We start from the raw sequence: 21,581 nt of genomic DNA on the forward strand, positions 1-21,581 counted from the left end.
ACACTGCAAAACCAAAGTGAAATTTGACAAAATATACTTTGCTTTGAGCTGCTTTAAATCAGTAAACAACATTCTTTGTATTTGTACGTTCTATTCCAAAACGTATTCAGGAATGAGACATATGTTTGAACTGTAAAGTTCACATTAAATGACAGGCTCACACGTTTTATTTACCTTACTTGTTGTTTAATGCTTAAATCTTTTTATCGGACTGCAATTTGGCAAAGCCGACTTACAATCGCGAGTAAAATAGATTGTTCCTCACAAATCCGTTTTTTTCCTTTTCTTATATTTCTGCTTTTTTTCTGTATTTAGATTGTGGATTTAGAAAAAACAAGCATTGATAATTACAATTTTAACAACTGTATACAGTAAAGGCAACTTATGGTTAAAATTGATTTTATTCTGTAGGACTAAAACCCTGCATTGGTTTACAGCAAATAGCGAGGTTTATTTAAAGGAGATTAAGAAACTGTACAATTTATTGGATTTGACGTATTATTTGCCCGCACAGGTCTATGGAAGCTTCGAAGCTCAAACAATACATACGTTATATACAAGTTTTTGCTTTGATATGGTTATTATAGAATACATAAGTCCGTTTGAGCTGTCTCTCAACGGCTTCCACCATAATCCGTCACGTTTAACGACCTTAGCTTTAATTGAATACACAACACTTCACCAGTAACTGAGATTTTTAAACTTGTTATTGAAGTTACATTTAGTTTGAAGTTGCTTTTTCTCGGTTTTTCATCTGACGTCAAACAACATTTTAAAATCTAAACTCGTAAGCCTAAAGAGCAATTTGTTTCTTATTCAATTTTCACAAGTGATAATAATTTAGAAGTGTTGTTTTTAAAGATTTTGAGTGAAAGCGAATGAAGTCAACAGTATCGTATACTTTACTGGTTGTTTAATTTTTATCCGCCATATTGCTGCACAAAGTGGGGCACAAACATGACGGCGGTATACTAGGAACTGTAATTTTCTTAAAACGATTATGTAATAACTCGGTAGTAAAATTCGCAATAAGCTATAATTCGGGCTAAACGATCATTTCTGTCTGCTTTATTATACATTAGGTTCATTTCATTAGATAGTGTTTGTAAAACTAATGGTATCTGCCAATTAAGAGCACCTTGATACGTGCGGTTGATATTTTAAAAATTGCTATCAATTGCCATTTAACAGATATTGAACACTTTGTTAACGCTCTCAGTGAATAAATGACAAATCTTAGCAGTCGATAGTTCCATTCGATTTGATCTTATCCATACAGCAAGTGCATTTTAGAAATTTACATATTCTGTTGGCAGCTACAGGGACTTATACACCCATTTTAAAATTGTGCGCAGAAAGGTGTTAGGAAAGTCCTCTGGAACAACATGAGGTATAATCTTCGGTTGTTGAAACATAAAATTATATTTTGAAACACTGAGTTTGGCGTAATCACTAAGTTGTGACGTGCCCCCATTAATGATTTAAGTACTTATTGTTTTGTCGTTTAACAACTATTTACACAGCAACCATTACTTTGGCAAAGACAGCATAACCGTAAAGTAGGAGACAATCACTCCAACAATATGAAAAAGATAAAAACACCACAGTAGCAGTTTATTCAATTTGTTATGTTACTACCGAAACGAAAAGATGGATCATCTAAATAATAAACGCCAGACCATACGATACTTTATGATTATATAAATACTCGCGCATCAATTCAAATTCATACATATATGGCTATTCCTTGTAGCATTTGCGCAAAATTAAAGCAAACATTCGGTATAAAATTAAGATAAACCTCCTTCCTTCACGATTTCTTCACGGGAGATGTCGTTAGGCATTGTACTAAATACATATTGTCCATGCTTGTTAACAAGACATTTTCTCCTACTTTCTGTGATGCGCAATATATCTATACTAACACTTCATAACTATAAACCCTCGGACGTACAAACAAAACCAATCTCGCACCGTCGTACAAGGAGGGGGAGGATTTTGTTCCATTAAGACACAGCAAATTTATTTTGCACCGTGTAGAAAGCCCTTAGCTTACTCTACAAGATGACATAATTTAAGTTGTCTGTGATGTCATAAGACGTCACGTGCGTAACGTCATTAAAACCGCCATCTTAGATTTCACTATTTTCTTAGACAGTCAGAAAGTAACAAAAACTGATAATAAATCATGCCAGAATTCTTATGGAATGTAAAAAATAAACAAATCGTACAATTCTGTTAAAAAAAAAAAAACTGGAAAAATAAAGAAAAATGTTAAAATTGATGATTTTTGGCCAGAACTGCTCGTAATTATGACTTTGCCATAGCAACGTCAAATATCATGGTCACATGGTTGACATATCAAAATTTTGGCAAGGGATGAATGAACAGCTACCGAAAGTTTCAGCATTGTAGAGAAGTAAATCCCATTTTCACCCATTTTCCTCTTGAGGTACCTGAGGTAATTTGACGACTTGGTGGAAATTGAAAACCTCCCATCGTGATTTTTTCATTTTTGTCTTATCATCTTTGTTTGTTGTTTACGCTGCTAAAAAAAATCGTACAACGTTCATTACAAAATTTGGCTAAAGCTTCATTTTCCGAGCAGTTTTCCGAAAGAAAACTTTTTTATAGTTTCAAGAAAGCAAAGAAAGTCGACGTCGTGTCCTAGAACATTTTTAATGGTATTGACAAATTCGTGCACCAGATCTTTGATGTTTACCTTATATAGATCATATGTTTGTCAATATTTCCTGCTGTTAAACTAATTACTTTGAAATGTTTTCAAGTGGATATGATTCAAGGGAAATTAAGGGCGACAGTGTCCCCTTATTTACTCTTGATAAGATTCATATCCTCCAGATGGTGTAGAGATAGAAAGATGTATTTCTAATTGTTCTTATAAACCGTCATTTTTTTTTTCTTATTTCTTATTTTTCTAATAACCCCAAAGTCAACAGAGTGACGCTGGCAGTGAAAGTCATTTTTAACTCGGAAAAGAGTTGTAGTGGGCGAAGTGAATTCACTCCATCACTCCTTCACTCGTTTCCTGTTAGATGCGTGCAAGTGTTTTAAGTGCAAGTTTTTTAAGGCCTCTAGAGAATTAGACCTTTTCTCTGATACCTACATTTCTTGTTAAATTACATAAAATTAACATGCTTAGTCACCAACCGAAATATTGTATTCATGTCAGTTTTCTTGAAATAACATTATGATATTTACTCAGCTATAAGCTGAGACCGTAAACCTTTGGTTTTTTTAAAACCAGTTGGAAAAAACTAACCCAAAACACTCAGCTAAAGATGAATTTATTTCAGTACGATTTGGTGAAAAAAAATCGCTCGACTTATAGCCAATGATATTATTATTATTATTTGTATTAGCAAACCTTTATTTGTCAGTTTGCTGTTTTCGATTCTTGTTTCATAATAACTTTTCCGAGTTTAGTGGCTTATAGCCACTTTTAGTTATTGTTATTTTATTACAGTGCCATTAAAACTGAAGGCACGGAAGAGTATTTGATTAGTTTCAAAGGTTAAATTATTTATAATGATGATTATAATTTGTGGGAAATTGGAATAATGACTTATTGGAATGCCTTTAAAGGCAAATTTATGTATTTACTTTATTTTTTGGTTTGGGGTTAAAAAGGTCATGTAGTTTTGCTTGCGGCATAAATACTTTGACACGCCCGTGATAGTCGCCGCACGGTGACGATAGGACCTGGTGGAGTCTTTCTGGAAGTCACAATCATTGTTTTATAGCAACAGCTAGTTCTTCAAAAACAGTGTGTAACCAAACAGGTGTATAACGGTAATGAAGCGCCGAATGAAGAGCATCTATCATTGTTATTGAAGAGTGTCCTTCATCGACATCAGAGAACGAACAATAACTCGTGTACACAGCTTTGAAATAGAAGATATACATTCTGAAGCTCGTCAAGAAAACGAAACAAGAACGGAGGTGTTGCGAGAAGAAAGTTTTACAGACGATCACGATCTTCGCCGCAGAGAGTTGTCATGCAAGCTTCGTCCTATCTTAAGGTTAATGAAACTAACTGGAGGGTATTATGGTGACACGTCATTGGAAGAATTTCCACAAGTGAATTCTAGCATTTCACGTATCTACTGTGTGATCGTGTTGCTGGGTCAGTGGATTGTTTTTGTACAAGCTGTCACTAGCATTTTCTTCGAAGGTTTTGCTCAAATGCAGAACACTTACTTTATACTGATGTTTAGTATTTGGTATTTACAAAGCGCGGCAATTAACACGGTCTTCATTTTTACTTTCGCAAAAAAAAAAACAGAAAAAACTATCTCGCTTTTCAAACTTTACTACCAGTTTACTCTCAACAGCATCTGATTTTGGTGGGATAAGCAAACGTAGAGTTTATACGCTGTTGGCTTTTACATGCTGCGCCGTTATCTTTAACTCTTTTTGCCTCGCAGCTCTAGACTTCTACGGAGATACCTCGATAGCCCGATTTCAACCGTGGAATGGGCTGTTGGTATATCGCTTGATTCATCTCATGTTTAGCGCTTTCAACTGCTTTACGTGGATATCGCCCGTTGTGGTGTTTGGGGTCTCGTGCTCTCTGTTGTCCGGAATGTTTGAGAATTTGCAGACAAAAATATCCACGAAGAATCCCAGTTCTCTCAATATTGGATCGTTGAGAGAGGAACACCAAAAGATTTACGAAACAGTTGCTTTCGCCGACAAAGTCTTTTCACCTTACCTTTTTGTGGTGATGTCTTTGCACATTCCGCTGATTTGCTTTTATTTTCATCAGTTGGTGAAATCAAAAAGTTCCAGTGAAGATTACGTATTATACATCACCACTGTTTGTTATTGGTGGATGGGCACATCAGCAGAATTAGCCCTTATCTTGGTGCTTGGAACAAGAGTCAACGAAAAGGTGAGAGATTACTATTCGTGATAATTTAATATCTCAAAAAAGGGTCAGAAATCGTAATTGAGGAATGTTTTTTTTAACCGATGTTTTGTTCCTCGTGTACCAAGAGATATCGGAATTCTTGCTGTTGAGTGAAAAACCAACACTGGGCAAAGAGGAAGATGGACGTGGATAGGTGTAGTTTCATTGTCGTTCGTTATTGTTATTATTATTGTTGTTGTTGTTTTTTTAAGTTGTATGTGTTATAAAGTTGTGCAAGACGAGCGAAAATGCTACAAGCACAACAACGAGCACAAATATAGAATATACAGCGATTCAACACACCTAACTTTCTAACAAGATATTTGTAATCCAACAGGTTTTAACTGTTCTTAAAACACCTTCACACCAGCTACGATTTTTATATTAGCAACTTAATATCTAACTCGAAAATAAAACAACACAATAACGCGAGTACTTTTTTTTACATTATCTATACTTTTCAGTGCTTAAGTAGCACTTCTTCAAAATACTTCTTAAATTACATTATATCATGGTCAATGAGAAATTAACGAAATGTTTGTTTCCTTTTAGATTCACAGTTTCTATGACACCCTGCACAAAATAAGCGTCCCTGACTGTAAAGAACACTTGGAGGTACGTTTGATGATGATGCGTTATACAACAATATTGAGTAGCAAACTGTGTTATTTGTTATAATGTGAAGCTTATAAGAAATATATATTTTAAAAGATTCATTTCAGCTGTTTAAACAACTTACAGGACTATAGCTGGTCAAAGTTTGTTCAGGCAAATATTTTCTAAGGTTTAAAATTCTAGCCCTGTTAATTTTTTCGACTTTACGACCAGATTATGGGTCGCACAATTAGCAAGAATTTTATAGAGTTTCAATGTTCTTATTGTAGCCACACGTCAGTTGTGAAAATCAGCTTTCTTGTACTTATATAGTTAACGCGACAAGCGACAAGCGTGTCTAAATAAACTTTTACCTACCTAACTGCCTGCCTACCTACCTACCTACCTACCTACCTACCTACCTACCTACCTACCTACCTAACTACCTAACTGCCTAACTGCCTAATTGCCTACCTACCTACCTACCTATCTACCTACCTACCTACCTACCTACCTACCTACCTACCTACCAACCTACCTACCTACCTACCAACCAACTTACTTACCTACCTACCTAACTAACAGTTTATGAGTTCCTATCCATTTAAATATATTGACACATTCGATTCCATCTAAGAGAACCGTCCTCCTTGGCTATAACGTTTTCTGTGAGTATCAGAAGGCAATGTTATCAGCTGGCCCACACGGTTTTTGCTGGAAGAATGGAAAGGACTGATGGCACTCCCTGTCCAAAGCCTTTTAATAATTGGAAACTCAATTCTGTCAATATTCTTTTCCTTTCTATCAGTTGCTACATTTCTTGATGCATCTTCGTGGAGAACCAATCGGATTGTCCGTCGGCGGATTGGTGGTGATAAACAAGTCCCTTGCACTCTCGGTACGTCACAACAATATTTGAAAGAACCTTTACATTCTGATTTGTACTATGCATATTGCATAGTGACGTATCCATCTGTGGCGCTCAAATGTGTGGACGACTGTATGATGGAAATGGCAGGGAGGGAGAGATTTGCATCAGAAGTCATGTAGATGTCAAACAGCTCATTATCAACATATGGGGTGGACTTAAATTAAAGATTCTGTCCAGATGCGAACTCAATACTCAGATCGCGGTTAAGTCTAAACAGTATCAAAGAATTATGGTCAAAGGAATTTAGTAAGAACTTTTGCTTGTCTTCGCATTTGTGAACAAAATAGAAAATCAAACCCGAAGTTCGCTCTGTTTCTCTAATGCTCAGCGTAATTACTCTTAAACGCACATGCACATTTTGTCTTTTTGCGCTTGCGTTAATTATATCGTTTTGTTGCTTGAAAAACGGATAATGTGATCTACTGGATAGCATGGTTGATTTTGGTGACGTGAACTAACTCCGTACTGGAAAACAATTCTCTGGGGAATACACCGGGTAATGGTCTTTCGTTGCGCTTCGATCCTCAGTTTTAGTTTGTCTAAATGTTGTAATGAGCGGTCGCCAGACGAGTGTAACGACATCATTCTTCCTATCAATAGGTATCATTTTATGTATTCAGCTAATTTTGTTAAACTCCATTTCAGATTGTAGGGATAGTCATGTCATACCTTGCAGTGCTGTTAACTTTGCCAACTTAATAGTGAAGATAAAACTGGATTAATGGACATCAAACAACACCAACAGCGACAATGAAGACGACACTTTATTTAGACAATAACATTCCACGCATGGGAATGGCTTAGTCGTTATATATTAACTAATGTGTAAATACAGAATTGTGGCAATACATAATCATCATAATGAGTAGTCAGTAAAGTTGCCATCAAGTGAGTTACCCAATGTCAAGAGACAACACCCTTCTTGGCAATGCAATTATTACTACCTTTGAGTACATTCTTATACAATATAAACATATTTTAGGTCTAGGCTTTCTAACTTATATTACATAAGCAACATACTTCATTGCAATAGTCAGCATATCGAGACACAGTCAGAGTAGTTTGAATAGTAAATTTGGATCAGGACGAAATAAGCTTAAAAGTATACGACAGCAAATTGAACGCTCACTTTAAACTTCAAATTAACCCTTTAGCTTTGTATGTATATACATTTATCATAGTTGCTCTCAAAGGACCTGTAGCAGTAGCGTGCCTAACGTTTTTTCGCACCATTTGTTGTGAACTGTGGGCAACGCTAGGGAAAGAAAATAACTTAAGAAACAGGCTAATTCGCCTTTTTCTTGAACGGAACTCAACCAGATGTCCTCTCAAACTCGAACTTCTATTTTGAAAAAGTCACTGGCCACCATGCACATACGCATGCTTATCATCCTGCTACAGCCCCGTTCTGGTAATGATTGTAGCATTGTTGAACATTTTCGGCAATACACTGATTACAATTAATATTTACATCTTAAGAAGACACGATATCACAAATGTGTTAAGCCGTTAGCAGTATTTCACTTCATTTTCACCAGCACTTCTTTGGTGGTAACCAATCATTATAGATAGCATTGCTGGAATAAGCCAGTCAGGGATTCGATTTCGATACAAATTGCCATTGATGAGAGATTCCGGTGTAATTTGCCTGCTATTAACTTAGATAATTATAACTTAAGTGAACTATTTAATACACAATTTATCTGTGTAAATAACTTGATTGTTATAAATAAAGATCGCATTTATATATTCAGCTGTATGCTTTTATAAACCCTAGTGTTAAATTAAATATAACCTTGGTTGCTAGTTTACACAGATTTCACAGGTGGCTGTGAAATAATAGGAGGCTGGCAACAAATTCAGTCATCTGAGGAAGGTACTTTTTGGCTATTTAAAAGAGGATTTCCTCTGCGATGGCTAAGACATCTAGTGGTTGTTCATTCGTGCTTTACGGATATTTTGATGTGTCAATTGTGTACCTATTGTATGTTTTACCTAAATCTTCCTTTTTTCAGCTTCCTAAATTTAAACTGTACAGTAAAAACAGTTTTACCTTCGATTAGCATTTTGGCTTTATTTTTATCAATTAGCGTCATTTTATGACTTCCTGAGAAACTAGTGAAATCCAAGATGGCGGATCCTAGATGACTGTGTCAAAACGTGTGTCATCTGGTAGACAATAGTGGTATAAATTAGTTTGTCTTGCTTGTACGGCTATAAAAAGTAGCTAAATTAAATTGCAAGCAGCTATAGAAAAACGCAGGTTCTTTACATTTTTTACGCAAAAGTTGATGATTGATTAACTGTAATGTAATGGATTAGACGGATCCGTCCTATTTGATTCACAATTAAGTACGTTACATTTTATTGATGACAGATTTTCTTTACTTTGGCGAAGACAACATAACAGCAAAGTACGAAACTATCACACCAACAATCTGAAAAATAAAGACAATTTATTAATTACTCCAATTAATCCATTAACAGTGCTCAAGGCCTTCCTTATATTGTTGACATGTCAAATTGTTTTAATATTAATCTTTTAAAAAAGAGAATTGGAGTGATTAAGCAACTTTAATGTTTTTCTTTGATTTCGGTTTTCTGATAAATTTTAATAATAATTCGAGAAAATGTAAAGTGAACCAACAACAAGCTGGTGTAAACATTTGACATTTGCCGTAGAACATGCATGATGATAATACCCTCTTAAATTGTATCTTGTAACTAAACAGTTTACCGTTAGAGACATGGACTTGGTTATCACAACCAATCCTCCAATGGAGAGACCCTTTGGGTCACCTTGTAGGTCCATCATAAAGGTCATCAACTGAAAAAAAGATAACCAAGAAAATTTAATTCACACATACCTCGCAAGGATACAATGCGCCATTAGGGGATTTTTGGCTCACCGATTTATCAATTTGATAGTTTTCGTCAAGGCTAAAAAAATTGTTTGTTTACATGAACAGCATTAGAAACATGACAGATTATAGAGTAGTCAGAAAGAAACTGTCAGGCCAAAATACAGTTTTGTGGCGTTTTGCAGAGCTGCGTAATTGCGAAAAAAGTTTTTACTATGCAATATCTACTATACAGCCGCCATAATTATAGTGTCCTACACTCTTTCACTGGGGCACTATATCGTGGCCGTAAAATTGAGATATCTTTATCAATATCACCTTTACACTGTAACTCTTATGCTCTCACTTCAAATAATTTGGGTATCCGCCTAGCACTTTGTGGAGCTTTGTGAGTTAGCGTGACTTGATTTTTTAAATGTTCGTGCACATTTGTGGAAACAAATCAACACTACCTGTATAGCATCAAATAGTTTCTCATTGTCTCCCTTTGAAACAGGAAGAGTTTGTAAGATCTTTTGCAAGCCATGAATCTGACGTAGAAATAAATATTCAAGATTAATACATTGTCAAGATAGGGTGGCTTGACAAGTTAACGAATGCAAGTAACATATACAGTTCCATAAGAAATATCTATTTTAGCACCAGAAAAATCCCAAATAATAAGTATTGGTAATCAAATGGTGACGAGTGAAATTAGGAAATAATTTCACGCGCGTTTTGTCAAAATGCTAATAATTTCCCGAGCCTTTAGGCGAGGGAAATTATAAGCATTTTGACAAAATGCAAGTGAAATTATCTCCTAATTTCACGAGTATACCATTTGATTACATTTTTATATCATAGGTGACAAATTACGCTTGCCGTAGGTTTTTTACTAGTATATTGCATCGCGAACTCCGAACCTTGAAAGGTCTTGAAAAGTTGAAAGCATACAATTTGCTCAAGTTCGCAAGTTTTTTAGTCTTTGAAGAAAACCTTTTAGAGATTCCTTTTTGCTGTTGACAAAAAGTTTCAAAAATGAATCAACTGTCAATTATTTCTCACATTATGACCGTAGTTCGTCTTAAATAAACTGAAAACGATGCCCGTGTAAAACGCTCAAAAATCCGCTCGATGCCATTTATGCAATTGGCTTTAGTCTAGAAATCGTTTTGACGTTTTGAAATATACAATATCATCAAACGTTTTATAACATGGCCAAGGCTAGCTGGCTAAGATGAAATTCAAGCGAAAATGTACAAAGTTTAAGCTTTAAAACTTCTTTTATTACGGACGCCATCTTGCCGCTAACAACGTTGCCATGGCAATTTTATAATTTCACATGTGAAATTATAAATTAACATTAAAATTTCGCGCCAAAATTAAGGAGTAATTTGTCACCTATGATATTAGAAAATGAACATGTTTAAACAGTAGGATGCAATGGAAATTCAAACACAGGTAAATAAGAAATAATTAAAGTAAGAACAAAGCCTAATTAAAAAACCGTTGTGATAGTTATAAAACAAATTTTCCCATGCCGTATTCTTGTACCTTCTCGCAGACTTTGGATCCATATAACATGATAATTGCAACAATACTAGCAGACATCAAAAACCAGAAGATATTGCTGACGAGGAACATAAGTCTGCCTTCCTCAGGTAAGTTAACAGTATTGTAGAAATTAAAACAAATCAGTGGAATATACACAGAGACCATTGCAAAGAGAAGAGGGGAAAGCATTTTGTCAGCAAGCTCGACTACTTCACATAGTTTGTGATGTTCCATCTTGAAAGTTCCTATGTCCACAGAGACCGAATGTAATGATGACATTTGTTTATGCAAATCATCAAACAATTCTTCTAGTACTAAGCATGTTATGTAGAAAAAGAGAACTGGAAGCAACCACGCACCCTCACCATACATGAAAAAGATGAGAGAGATTATTCTAAAGCCAAACCATTGATCCCAAGGCTTGAATGCTGCAATGCTTATGTCCAACACTAGATAGGTAGTGATGACGCCTATTGCACCACACACGAAGAAGAAACAAAATATAATTACGCCTTTTCTCGACTTACGTTTCACCTTTTCTAAATTTACCTTGCCACTAACAGCAAGTAAATTATAAAGAAAATTTTCAAATCGAGATTTGGTCGTATCTGCAATATGCACGCACAAAACATACAAAGAAATTGTGCCCTTCAATACGATTAAAAGACACCAGGAGCCGAACAATAAGAGTAGAAATGGGTTTTGTCCAAAGAAAACACTGACAAAGGACATAACAAAATTCAAACAGAATCCTGAAATAACCAAAGCACAATAAATGCGCTGAAGATAAACTGTTTTCTTGGGACGACCAGACGCATAAGTCAACCTTTTCAAGCTTGTATCTCCAAAGTATATTCCAAACATTTTCATCAGTTTAAGCACCGGACTGTATATTTCATCGATTGTTTTATGCAACTGTTCGTTGACATTTCCATGATCTGATGTCGAGTCGTCGATTATTGGAACATCGTTCGTCATGGGTTGAACTGAAATCGAGGAGGACATTTTGGGATCCCTGAGCACGGACGCTTCGTTAGGTGACACTCGAGAAGGCATGGCTTAATGATCAGAAAACAAGTAAAAAAACTGATTGCAAAATGAATTGTTAGAAACGTAGCAGGTTTCACTTCGTTATCAGTCTTAATAATTAATAACTTTTTTTCAATGTGTTTTTGTTTCTTTTCCGCTGGAGTCAGGCGAGTTCATATCCTTTATTGAAATAAGAACTTCATTTTCAACAACAGATCAATTTAAATCATCATATAATTAAAAGACTATTTATTCTTGTTTAACTTCGAGTCGAACAGAATAATTTTTTTAAAGACTGCATTTGAATTTTAAAGGTTTCAGTAAAATGTAGTGTTAAGTGTTGACCAGCATCGAACGTTTGAAAATCCTTTAGAAAAATAATTTATGCATCGATGTTTATTTTTTCGACATGAGAAATGGCCAGCTGTTATCTTTTCCAATGTAAAATACAAACAATAATGACCGTTATTTCATTCGGCGCTTTCCTTTTAAGTGAGGCTTGAGGCATAAAAAACAACAAAAATACTATCAAGTTATTAACCTCCCTGAAAATTTTTAGTTCTTCCCTGGGGAAATAAAATATAAGGCTTACATGCCAACATTGAACAATGTTTTTATAAGCGAAATATTGCTTTCGGGACCGCCTATGGGTTATTCCATTCAGCATTATGTCAATGTACTTGATCTCGAAAATGACTTTTTGTTTCCCAAGTTAAATATTAAAAAGCAATGTATGATTTATTTTTTTTTCTGTCGATATAATCCCACTGTCAATTCAGTGGAATAACACAAATACCTTTTTTTTGTATATACATGGATATATTTTTTTATTATTATTATTTTTTATTATTGTTATTATTATTATTATTATTATTATTATTATTATTTGTTTTTTTAGTGATAAGCGCGGTGTAGTTTTTATTGCAGAATACTTCTAACTTTCATGTTGTATGTTGCGGTATATTGCCATGACAACGTTTTGAGGTGGTTCAAAATCGACATTTTTAATAAACTGCTTATTGACTTAAGCAGAAAAATGTGAGTGGGCGCGCGAGCTTTACTTTCCTCGGGGTTTTATTTTTCTTGAGAAATAAAATGCAACGAATTTTTAGAAAGTGCTAATTCCGTAGGAAAATGATATAAGTTTTGGGACCGCCTGTTGGTTATTTCCATTCAAAATTATCACAATAAAGTTTATCAAGCGAGGTGTTTTTGTTTACCTATGTTCAGTGTAATGAAAATTTATGTCAAATATGACAAATGAATGATGATTCATTTTCTTGTCGATATGTTTCTGCCGTCGATTTTGAAACATTTTTATGATGATCTGGACCGCATAATTTCAGCCCCTTATTTCCAACCTTCAGATGTTTTCTGACGTTTTGACTATCAGAGTTCTCAGAAGTGTAATGCTTGTAATGATAGAGGTCGGGCATCACGTTGTCATGACAACGTCGTTCATCAGACAATTGAATGGTCCAATGAAATAGAACCTAACAGAAAGATTCAATGAAAAGTCAAAAATGAACTTTAAAGGGACATTTTCACGGTACTGCGCATGTACAAGTTATGACGCAAGCAAAATCACTTCTATTGTTTACAGACCAATCGGAAGCGATATGTCAATATGCAAATCCTGCGCGTATTTTGTCCGTGTCATGGAATTTTCGTGAAAGCTGATCGATTGACTCGTCTGACTCGTTCAAATCAACTCTCTTCACAATTTCAAAGCTCATGCTTAAAATGTCGCCAGCATCTGGCAAATCATTCAACTGCCAGTGTTATGGTGTGTGCTCAAGGAAAGACAACTGGAAAGATGAAAGCAAATCGAATGATTTTCCTTGCAATCACGCGGCGAGCTACACGACAAGATACCTCCGCATTGCTTTGTTTATGTCTGGAATGATTGATAAAAAGCGTATAACGAGAAAGTTCAGTTTTCCTTATACATTAAAGCTTGCACATTCAACGCTTCTGTTATGATAGAATTCTCTCACTCGCATGAAGTTGCTGTGAAGATAAATCGGATAATTCAACTGAAACGTACGTTCGAATTCAATTTTGAGATGCAGGAATACAATCGCGAAAACGTCGATGTGGACATAGATTTCTTAGCTTATGCCGCGATCCAAAATAGTTGCAACTCTTTGTAGATATTTTCTAAATGGTTTTAACAATCTACCGCTGTATTTTGTTTTGCAAGAGAACCTTGTGATCTTTATGCAGTGAGCAAACAATTGTGTGATCGCTCGTTTGTATCTTATCGCGTCCACGGTCACATCACACCTATAAATTTTATTCAAGCGCATCAAAACAATGTTCATACGAACCCGCACATTCTACAATTATGAATTTCTAAATGATAAATCCTTCTGCAAGCCACACAAGACCGCTCAGCACCACACCAGATTGATCTGTTTATCTTTTCGATCGCCAAGTACTCTTGAGAACGTCCCGTCGCCGGTCGATCGTGATGTCGCTTACAAGACTCCGTATGTTAAATGGCTTTTTCGTTGCCCAAATGCCTCAATCAGTCGACAAATCATCACTCACGGGTACTTGAGAAATAGCTGACTTCAGTTTGTCTAAGCGGAACAACGGATGAAATGTTTAACGACGGATTCATTCGGATTTAACAAACGATCGCTACTTTGAATTTAGTGTTGACCCGTATGACTTATTCTGGAAGCTGTCACCTCACGCATGCGCATTACTGTGAAACCCTCGCTTTAAGGAGACGCGAATAGCAGGCCGCACAATGGGCAACACAACACTGCAAAACCAAAGTGAAAGTTGACAAAATATAGTTTGCTTTGAGCTGCTCCCAGGGGGGTACTTGCAGTATACATGACGGGGAGGTCCGACGTATTTTTTTGGGTTGAAAATTTCCACCCTCGGTATTTTTTTGGGTCAAGAGATCTGTCATGTTTTTTTTAGGTCTTAAAGTCTTTTTGATTGGATAAATCATTATCAAGCTGCTAGGTCTTGTACTTTTTGGGGTAGAAAATTTTGATGCCAGGTATTTTTTTGGGTGTAAAATTTCAGGCTCATGTATTTTTTTGGGTTCGCAATATAAAGCTCCGTCGGACCCCCCCGTCATGTATACTGCAAGTACCCCCCCTGGGGAGCTGCTTTAAATCAGTAAACAACATTCTCTGTATTTGTACGTTCTATTCCAAAACGTATCTAGGAATGAGACATACGTTTAACCTGTGAAGTTCACATTAAATGACGGGCTCACGCGTTTTATTTACCTTACTTGTTGTTTATTGCTTAAATCTTTTTATCGGACTGCAATTTGGTAAAGCCGACTTACATTCGCGAGTAAAATAAATGTTTCTACACAGATCCGTGTTTTTCTTATATTTCCGCTTTTCCCTGGAATTAGATTGTGGATTTAGAGAAAATAAGTTGATAATTGAAATTTTAACAACTGTATACTGTGTAGGCAACTTATGGTTAAAATTGATTTTATTCTGTTGGACTAAAAACCTGCATTGCTTTTACAACAAATAGCAAGGTTTATATTAAGGAGATTAAGAAACATTACATTTTATTGGATTTGACGTATTATTTGCACGTACAGCCTGGAAGCTCAAACAATACATACGTTATATACAAGTTTTTGCTTGAATATGGTTATTGTAGAATACATAAGTCCATTTGAGCTGTCTCTCATAGGCTTCCACCATAGTCCGTCACGTTCAACGACCTTAGCTTTAATTGAATACACAACACTTTACCAGTAAGATTTTTTTACTTGTTATTGAAGTTACATTTAATATGTAAATATTTACATTTCTTATTGAAGTAGCTTTTTATCGGTGGCTTCCATCTGACGTCATCAAAAGTCTGCAATCTAAACTCCTAACCCTACAAAGCTATTTATGTTTCGTTTCCGGAGAAATGAAATGGTGTTGTTTTCGATTCGATGTGAACTATTTACACTTTGGGGGCTACTATCCAATCAGAAGAACGCTCGTAATCACAATGTCAACATGTGTTAGTAGAAGCAAACAACCTGGTAAAAAAAAATGTTCTTTAATTATCGCTCTGAGTGAGTACATAACAAACCTTAACAGTTGATGGATCAGATTCGATCCGTACAGCATGTGCATTTAGATAGTAACATTTTCTGTTGGCATCAACACGCACTTATACCACTTATTATGTGAGCAGAAAGGTGTTAGGAAGGTTCTCTGGAACAACATGAGGTATAATCTTTGGTTAAATGTTGCATTAACAATCAGGGACAATTTTGTGTATAATTATATATAATTTGAAACAAATTGTTATACTTTGATATATTTTGATATGAGTTTCGTGTAATTGCTCAGTTTTAACGACACTCAATGTTTTAAGTACTCATTTTTCTTTTGTTTAACAATAATTTACACAGTAATCATTACTTTGGCAATGACAACATAACCGTAAAGTAGGAGACAATCACTCCAACAATCTGAAAAAGAAGTAAAAAAGGGAATTTAAACAAAACAATGCAATTCCTTCTAACATTTACTGCGAAATTAAAAAAAATGGGATAACCTCCATCGTTCACAATTCCTGTTATTTTACTTATTTTACTCTACTGGACACTACCTATGATATTGACATGCCCTGCACCTGGTTCCTCTTCCGTAACTGCCCTTGCCACCGCTCTTAATTTTTGTAATTAATATTATCTGCATCTTGTTTTATAACTTTAGCTATAAGTAATTAACTAGATTTTATAACTATAATTTTTAACTATAGTAATTAATTAGATTTATTGTATATACATATATATTTATATTTTTTTAATTTAAGATTTTTATCACCATTCTTTTTAGTTTTTAGGGTTGCGCCCCGCATGGGTTACTATTTTCCCGTTCGCGCAATTCCTTTTTGGTCCTTTTCTTTTTCTTTTATTTGTAAAATTTTAAGACCAATAAAGTTGATAGACACGATACATAAAAAAACATTGTCTATGCTTGATCACAAGACATTTCTCCTACACTCCATAATGTGCAATTAAACAAATTGGCATCAGTTTTTTATGCGTCTGTCCTGTTATTGATGATAAATTGCGTCATAACATTGTCAAAGTGTTGTAGATTCGCGAGTCGCAATGCGAGCGGATTTACAACAAACTTTGACAATGTTATGACGAAATTTATCATCAATAACAGGACAGACGCATAAAAAACTGATGTCAGTTTGTTTTTTACAATAACAAAAAGCCAAAACTGATTTTAAAACGAAGAAAAGAAATCTACGGGAAAGATGCGATTGCCGTACGGCCGCAGAATCTAAATTTTGTCGCTGTAATTTGGAAAATCACACTCACAGGCTCGTAAATTAAACGTTTAGTAAGAATACCTCCAGAAATACACGAGGAAATTCGAATTGTTCAACTAACCTTTAATCCACTGAAAAGTGTTCACAAAATAATCCGCTAAAACGTGGTTCAGCTTTCTACTTTCATTGACAGCACACATTCCCGCTCACGGCCGATTTTCGGTCTGAATCCTCAATAAACATCCAGTTCTCTTCGCTCTCAGGTCGCACTGGTTTCTTAAGTTTTAACCAATAAATTTTAGATGATTTCCTCATTGAAGACTTCTAGTTTTGTGGTATAATTCTCGCCTCATCAAGAATACAATGCTAAATCAGTGCTGAAAAGTTTGACAAAACCTTCACTGATTGCGTCAGCTACGAGTTTCATGCGTCTGTACTCTTATTGACAATGAAAATAAGCCAATCAGCGCGCGGGATTTCGCTCAGTTATTGTAAAAAACTTTATGTAATTCACATTATCATTACCAACACTTTTTAAATTAGAGCACAACTCTATGTACTGTTGATACCACGACACAAATTGTGTTATGTAAAAAAAGTAACTCTACATATTGCAGTATTTACCGTTAGAGACATGGACTTAGTTATGACAGCCAGTCCTCCAATAGAGAGCCCCTTTGGGTCACTTTGTAGGTCCATCATGAACATTAATAGCTAAAAGATGATTACAAAGAATTGGTGACTTTATTCACATCCATAAGTGGTAGTTATGTCTGTTTGTTTGTGTTTTGTTTTGTGTGGTTCTGTTCTGGCCTAGCCTGGTCCGGGCTGTACTGTTTTGTTCTGGTCTGGTCTGGCCTGGTCTAACTATTCTAAACGATTTAAACTATGCTGAACGGTTTAAAATTAGGAAGAGGGGCAGTGTGGTAGTTTTAGAGACGTAAAACTACGCCGTTATTGACACAACCCAGCTTCTTTATTTTTAGATACCGTACAACCCCCGAAGAGCTCTGCAACTTTACCTTTTTTTGATAAAAAATGTTTGTACGCGTAAGTAAAGAAACAAATTTAACAAACAAAGCAATGCCTGTACAAGAGCCAGTACCTTTCCTTCCTCTTCTTTTGAAACGGGAATAGTTTGCAACGTCTTCTGGAAGCCTTGAATCTGAAAGAAAAGTTAAAGCTTAGTATAAGTGAATTATCAAGACACGTGGGCATTATAAGTTCAACAAGTAAAGGTCACATTGTTTAAAGCGAATGGGATAAAATTCCAAGTAAATAAATTTGATAAAAGGGGAAAATGACACAAAGGAACATCAATTAAAGTAATTCAAAAGCAAGTTATAAGAATAAAAAACAATAAAAAGACGCCTTGGTCGTAATAAGATTAGTGATAATCACTAACAAAATCGTCCTCCATTTAAAATACCTTTTCGCTGACATTGGATCCAAATAACATGATAATCACGAAGATACTAGCTCCAGCCAGAAGCCAAAAGAGGTTACTTATAATAGCCATCAGTTTTTCTTCCTGGGGTAACTGAGGTATGTTGACGACTTGGTAGAAGTTGAGACAAATCAGTGGAATGTACATAGAAATCATTCCTAGGAGAAGAGGAGCAAGCATCTTGTCGGCAAGCTCGACCACTTCACATAGTTTGTGATACTCCATCTTCAAAGACGCCATGTCTATTGAGATCGAAGGCAGTGATGACATTCGTTTGTGCAGTTCGTTAAAAACTTCTTCCAGTATTAAGCATGTGATGAAAAAGAAAAGAATTGGAAGGAACCACACACCACAACCAATAACGAAAAAGATCGGTGAAACTACACTAAAGCCATGCCATTGATTCCAAGGCATAAAAGAATAAAGATTTAAGCCCAAGAGTAAATTAGAAAGCAAAACTCCCACTATAGCAACCATGACGAAAAAACAACAACAAACAAGTCCTTTTTTTGACTTACTTTTCACCTTTACTAAGTTAACATTGCTGTTGACAGCAAGTACTCCGCGAATAAAATGTTCAAATCGAGATTTTGGTGTATCTGCCGAAGGCGTGCTCAGAACAAGTAAGCAAATTGTGCCACAAAGTGCGATCAACAGACACCATAAAGCAAACATTAAAAAAAGAAAGATGTTATGTCCATATATAATATTGACAAAAGACATGACAAAATTCAGCCAGAAACCAGAAACTACCACACCACAATAAATTCGCTGAAAATAAACCCGTTTTCTGCATCGAACAGTCCCTTGGGTCAATTGCGTCAAGCTCGTGTCTCCGAAGTATATTCCAAACAACTTCATCAGTTTCAGAACCGGACTGTATATGTCATTCATTTCTTTAAGCAGCTGTTCGTTGACATTGCCTTGCTCTGGAATTGAGTCGGTTACCATTGAAACTTCATTCATTTTGGACTGCAGTGAGATTGAGGACATCATTTCGTGATCCTCGTGCACTATAGCCTCTTTAGGTGTTACTCGGAAAGGCATGATTCTGGACACAAACAAACAACTGATCGCTAGGTGACTTGACGTGGAAATATTAAGTTCTTCTTTGGTCGGTTTTGCAAATTAAAAATTGATCACTAAATTAAATAAATATTTACCTTTTATGTGTGTTTCTTCATTACGCGTTAATAGCCAATGGAGCCAAGCAAGTTTGCATTCATATTCAAAATTTCAAAATCAATTTTCAACAATAGATCAATTAGATCAGTATATTATTTATTAAATGTTCTCCAGGTAAGATGTAATTAACTGGGATTTAAAATAAGAAAGAACCAGCATGGAACTTTAAAAAATCGTTTACAGATATAAAGAAGACAAAAAATATGTGTTCATGTTTATTTTTCGTTGATATGGGAAATGGCCAGCTGTGTTATTTTGTCATATATATTGATTATTATTTCATTGGGTGCCTGCCTCTTAAATAAGGAGTAAGGCAAAAAAAAACAAGGCCTCCGTAAATTAGATATCACACAATCTTATAAAAGATGGATATAGGCCGCTTAATGGTCTTCTAACAGTTTTTTAGAAAGGCTGATGGAAATACCCTGTTAAAACTAGGAACATTCGACGCTATGGCCGCCCCCGCTGTTAATCAGTTCATTTCTGCACATCCGTTAATCAATTATTTCGCTTGGTATCGTGGCTATTTTATCTACCAAATTGTCTGGAAACCAATTTTAGTTTTGAAATGATGATGAAAAAAATAATCCCTGGCTGCTCTTGTTTTCTAATGGTTTCTGGCCTTCTCTTCCTCAAGACGGAACGAGGACATACCATTTAAAATAAACTGTTAGAGCCAATTTAATAAACAAAACAAAGCAAATTTATGCTGTAATGAGTGATCTTAGGGAGGATAAACTTGAACAAAATTACCATTTGAGCCCAACTGTTTCAATATTTAAGTTGAGAGCCCAAGCAAAAATGATCAACTTGACAACTGAGTCGAAAGGACGCCGAAAGAATTTCTCACCTCTGTCAATGCAAACGCCTGCCGCGAGTCTTTTAAAATTTCTTTTTAATTCCCTTTTCTTGATGTCGCATGTCATTTTCAAAGCCGAATGTTACCCATGTTTTTCCCAAATATTTCTTACTTCGTTTGTTTACATAATTTCAATTATACTGGCAGGCCGCTTCGTGACCCTGGTATAATTGGCATTTTTTTCCTATGAACTCAATTAAATTTCCACGTTGTTGATCTGCAGGCAGCGATGCCTAAAACTTATTTTTTCAAACAGAATAAATTGCAATAGGCCTCAATAGAAAGAATTTCTCACGATAGAAAAGAATTCTCGCCTCTGTCAATACAAACGCCTGCAGCTTGTCTTGAATAATTATCTCGAGATCTCTTTTGAATTTTTTTTTTCTCGATGTCGTATGTCGTTTGCAAATCTTGTCCGGAGGTGGACGGAGCAACACTTTGCTTCGTTTAATTAATTTGTGCTGGCAAATCGTAATTTGTGGACAACTTTGAAGTTATGTTTGTACTCGTTTCTGGACAAATGTCGTCTTCGAGACTTTGTGAAATGAAGAAAGCACGACTTAAACGTTGAGTATTTCCCACGAGAAAATTTGGATGTCCTTGCTTTTCTGCGAGTATATACTCACGAACTCTTTTGAAAAATTACATAGCTTTCGACTTCCAGACCTTGTAAAATAAATAGACCTCGAATGAAACCTCAAATTATCTTTACCTCAAGCTGGAAATCAACTTTTACTAACGTTGTGTTGTTGTCGAGTGCGCACGTGTTTACGCTGATGGCTTGTCATCATCACCCAATCACCACGCAGAAAGTCGTTTATCTTGCGTCATAATACAAACGCCCTCCCGATATCTACTTGCGGGCACTCTGCACCATTCCCGAAACCACTTTGCGCTTTCTTGGGCAAATCGAGATTTTCCTTACATGCGAA

General features: G+C 35.6%; 2 protein-coding genes across 3 annotated transcripts; one reads left to right on the top strand and one right to left on the bottom strand.

Annotated features, from left to right (window-relative positions):
* Positions 1-1,385: 1,385 nt before the first annotated feature.
* Positions 1,386-7,211, top strand: LOC144656320 (uncharacterized). The gene is made up of 6 exons (XM_078516548.1): positions 1,386-1,390; positions 3,858-4,147; positions 4,356-4,915; positions 5,486-5,548; positions 6,336-6,425; positions 7,104-7,211. The coding sequence occupies exons 1-6, from the start codon at positions 1,386-1,388 to the stop codon at positions 7,155-7,157; spliced, it is 1,062 nt and encodes a 353-aa protein (XP_078372674.1). The 3' UTR covers positions 7,158-7,211.
* On the bottom strand, positions 7,205-19,707 carry LOC144656845 (uncharacterized). 2 transcript variants are annotated; one of them, XM_078517088.1, is made up of 7 exons: positions 18,588-19,707; positions 18,264-18,323; positions 17,783-17,872; positions 16,311-16,340; positions 9,772-9,849; positions 9,196-9,285; positions 7,205-8,896 (listed from the first exon to the last, which is right to left on the bottom strand). In XM_078517088.1, exons 1-7 carry the CDS (start codon positions 19,650-19,652, stop codon positions 8,843-8,845), a joined length of 1,467 nt encoding a protein of 488 aa, XP_078373214.1. In that variant the 5' UTR covers positions 19,653-19,707; the 3' UTR covers positions 7,205-8,842. The 2 variants fall into 2 exon arrangements, with proteins under 2 accessions (XP_078373214.1, XP_078373215.1); XM_078517089.1 differs by lacking the exons at positions 16,311-16,340; positions 17,783-17,872; positions 18,264-18,323; positions 18,588-19,707 and adding an exon at positions 10,853-11,971.
* Between the last annotated feature and the right edge of the window lie 1,874 nt (positions 19,708-21,581).

This window comes from Oculina patagonica, chromosome 6 (genome assembly GCF_052425735.1).
Source record: "Oculina patagonica isolate OP01 chromosome 6, crgOcupat, whole genome shotgun sequence".
Taxonomy (NCBI): Eukaryota; Metazoa; Cnidaria; class Anthozoa; order Scleractinia; family Oculinidae; genus Oculina; species Oculina patagonica.

Coding starts and splice junctions, on each gene's coding strand:
- LOC144656320 (XM_078516548.1), top strand. Junction 4,148..4,355: donor CTGTGTGATCGTGTTGCTGG/GTCAGTGGATTG, acceptor TACTCTCAACAG/CATCTGATTTTGGTGGGATA. Junction 4,916..5,485: donor GAACAAGAGTCAACGAAAAG/GTGAGAGATTAC, acceptor GTTTCCTTTTAG/ATTCACAGTTTCTATGACAC.
- LOC144656845 (XM_078517088.1), bottom strand. CDS start 19,652: ATGCCTTTCCGAGTAACACCTAAAGAGGCTATAGTGCACGAGGATCAC. Junction 18,324..18,587: donor GATCCAATGTCAGCGAAAAG/GTATTTTAAATG, acceptor CTTTTCTTTCAG/ATTCAAGGCTTCCAGAAGAC. Junction 16,341..17,782: donor CTAAGTCCATGTCTCTAACG/GTAAATACTGCA, acceptor CTTCTTTTTCAG/ATTGTTGGAGTGATTGTCTC.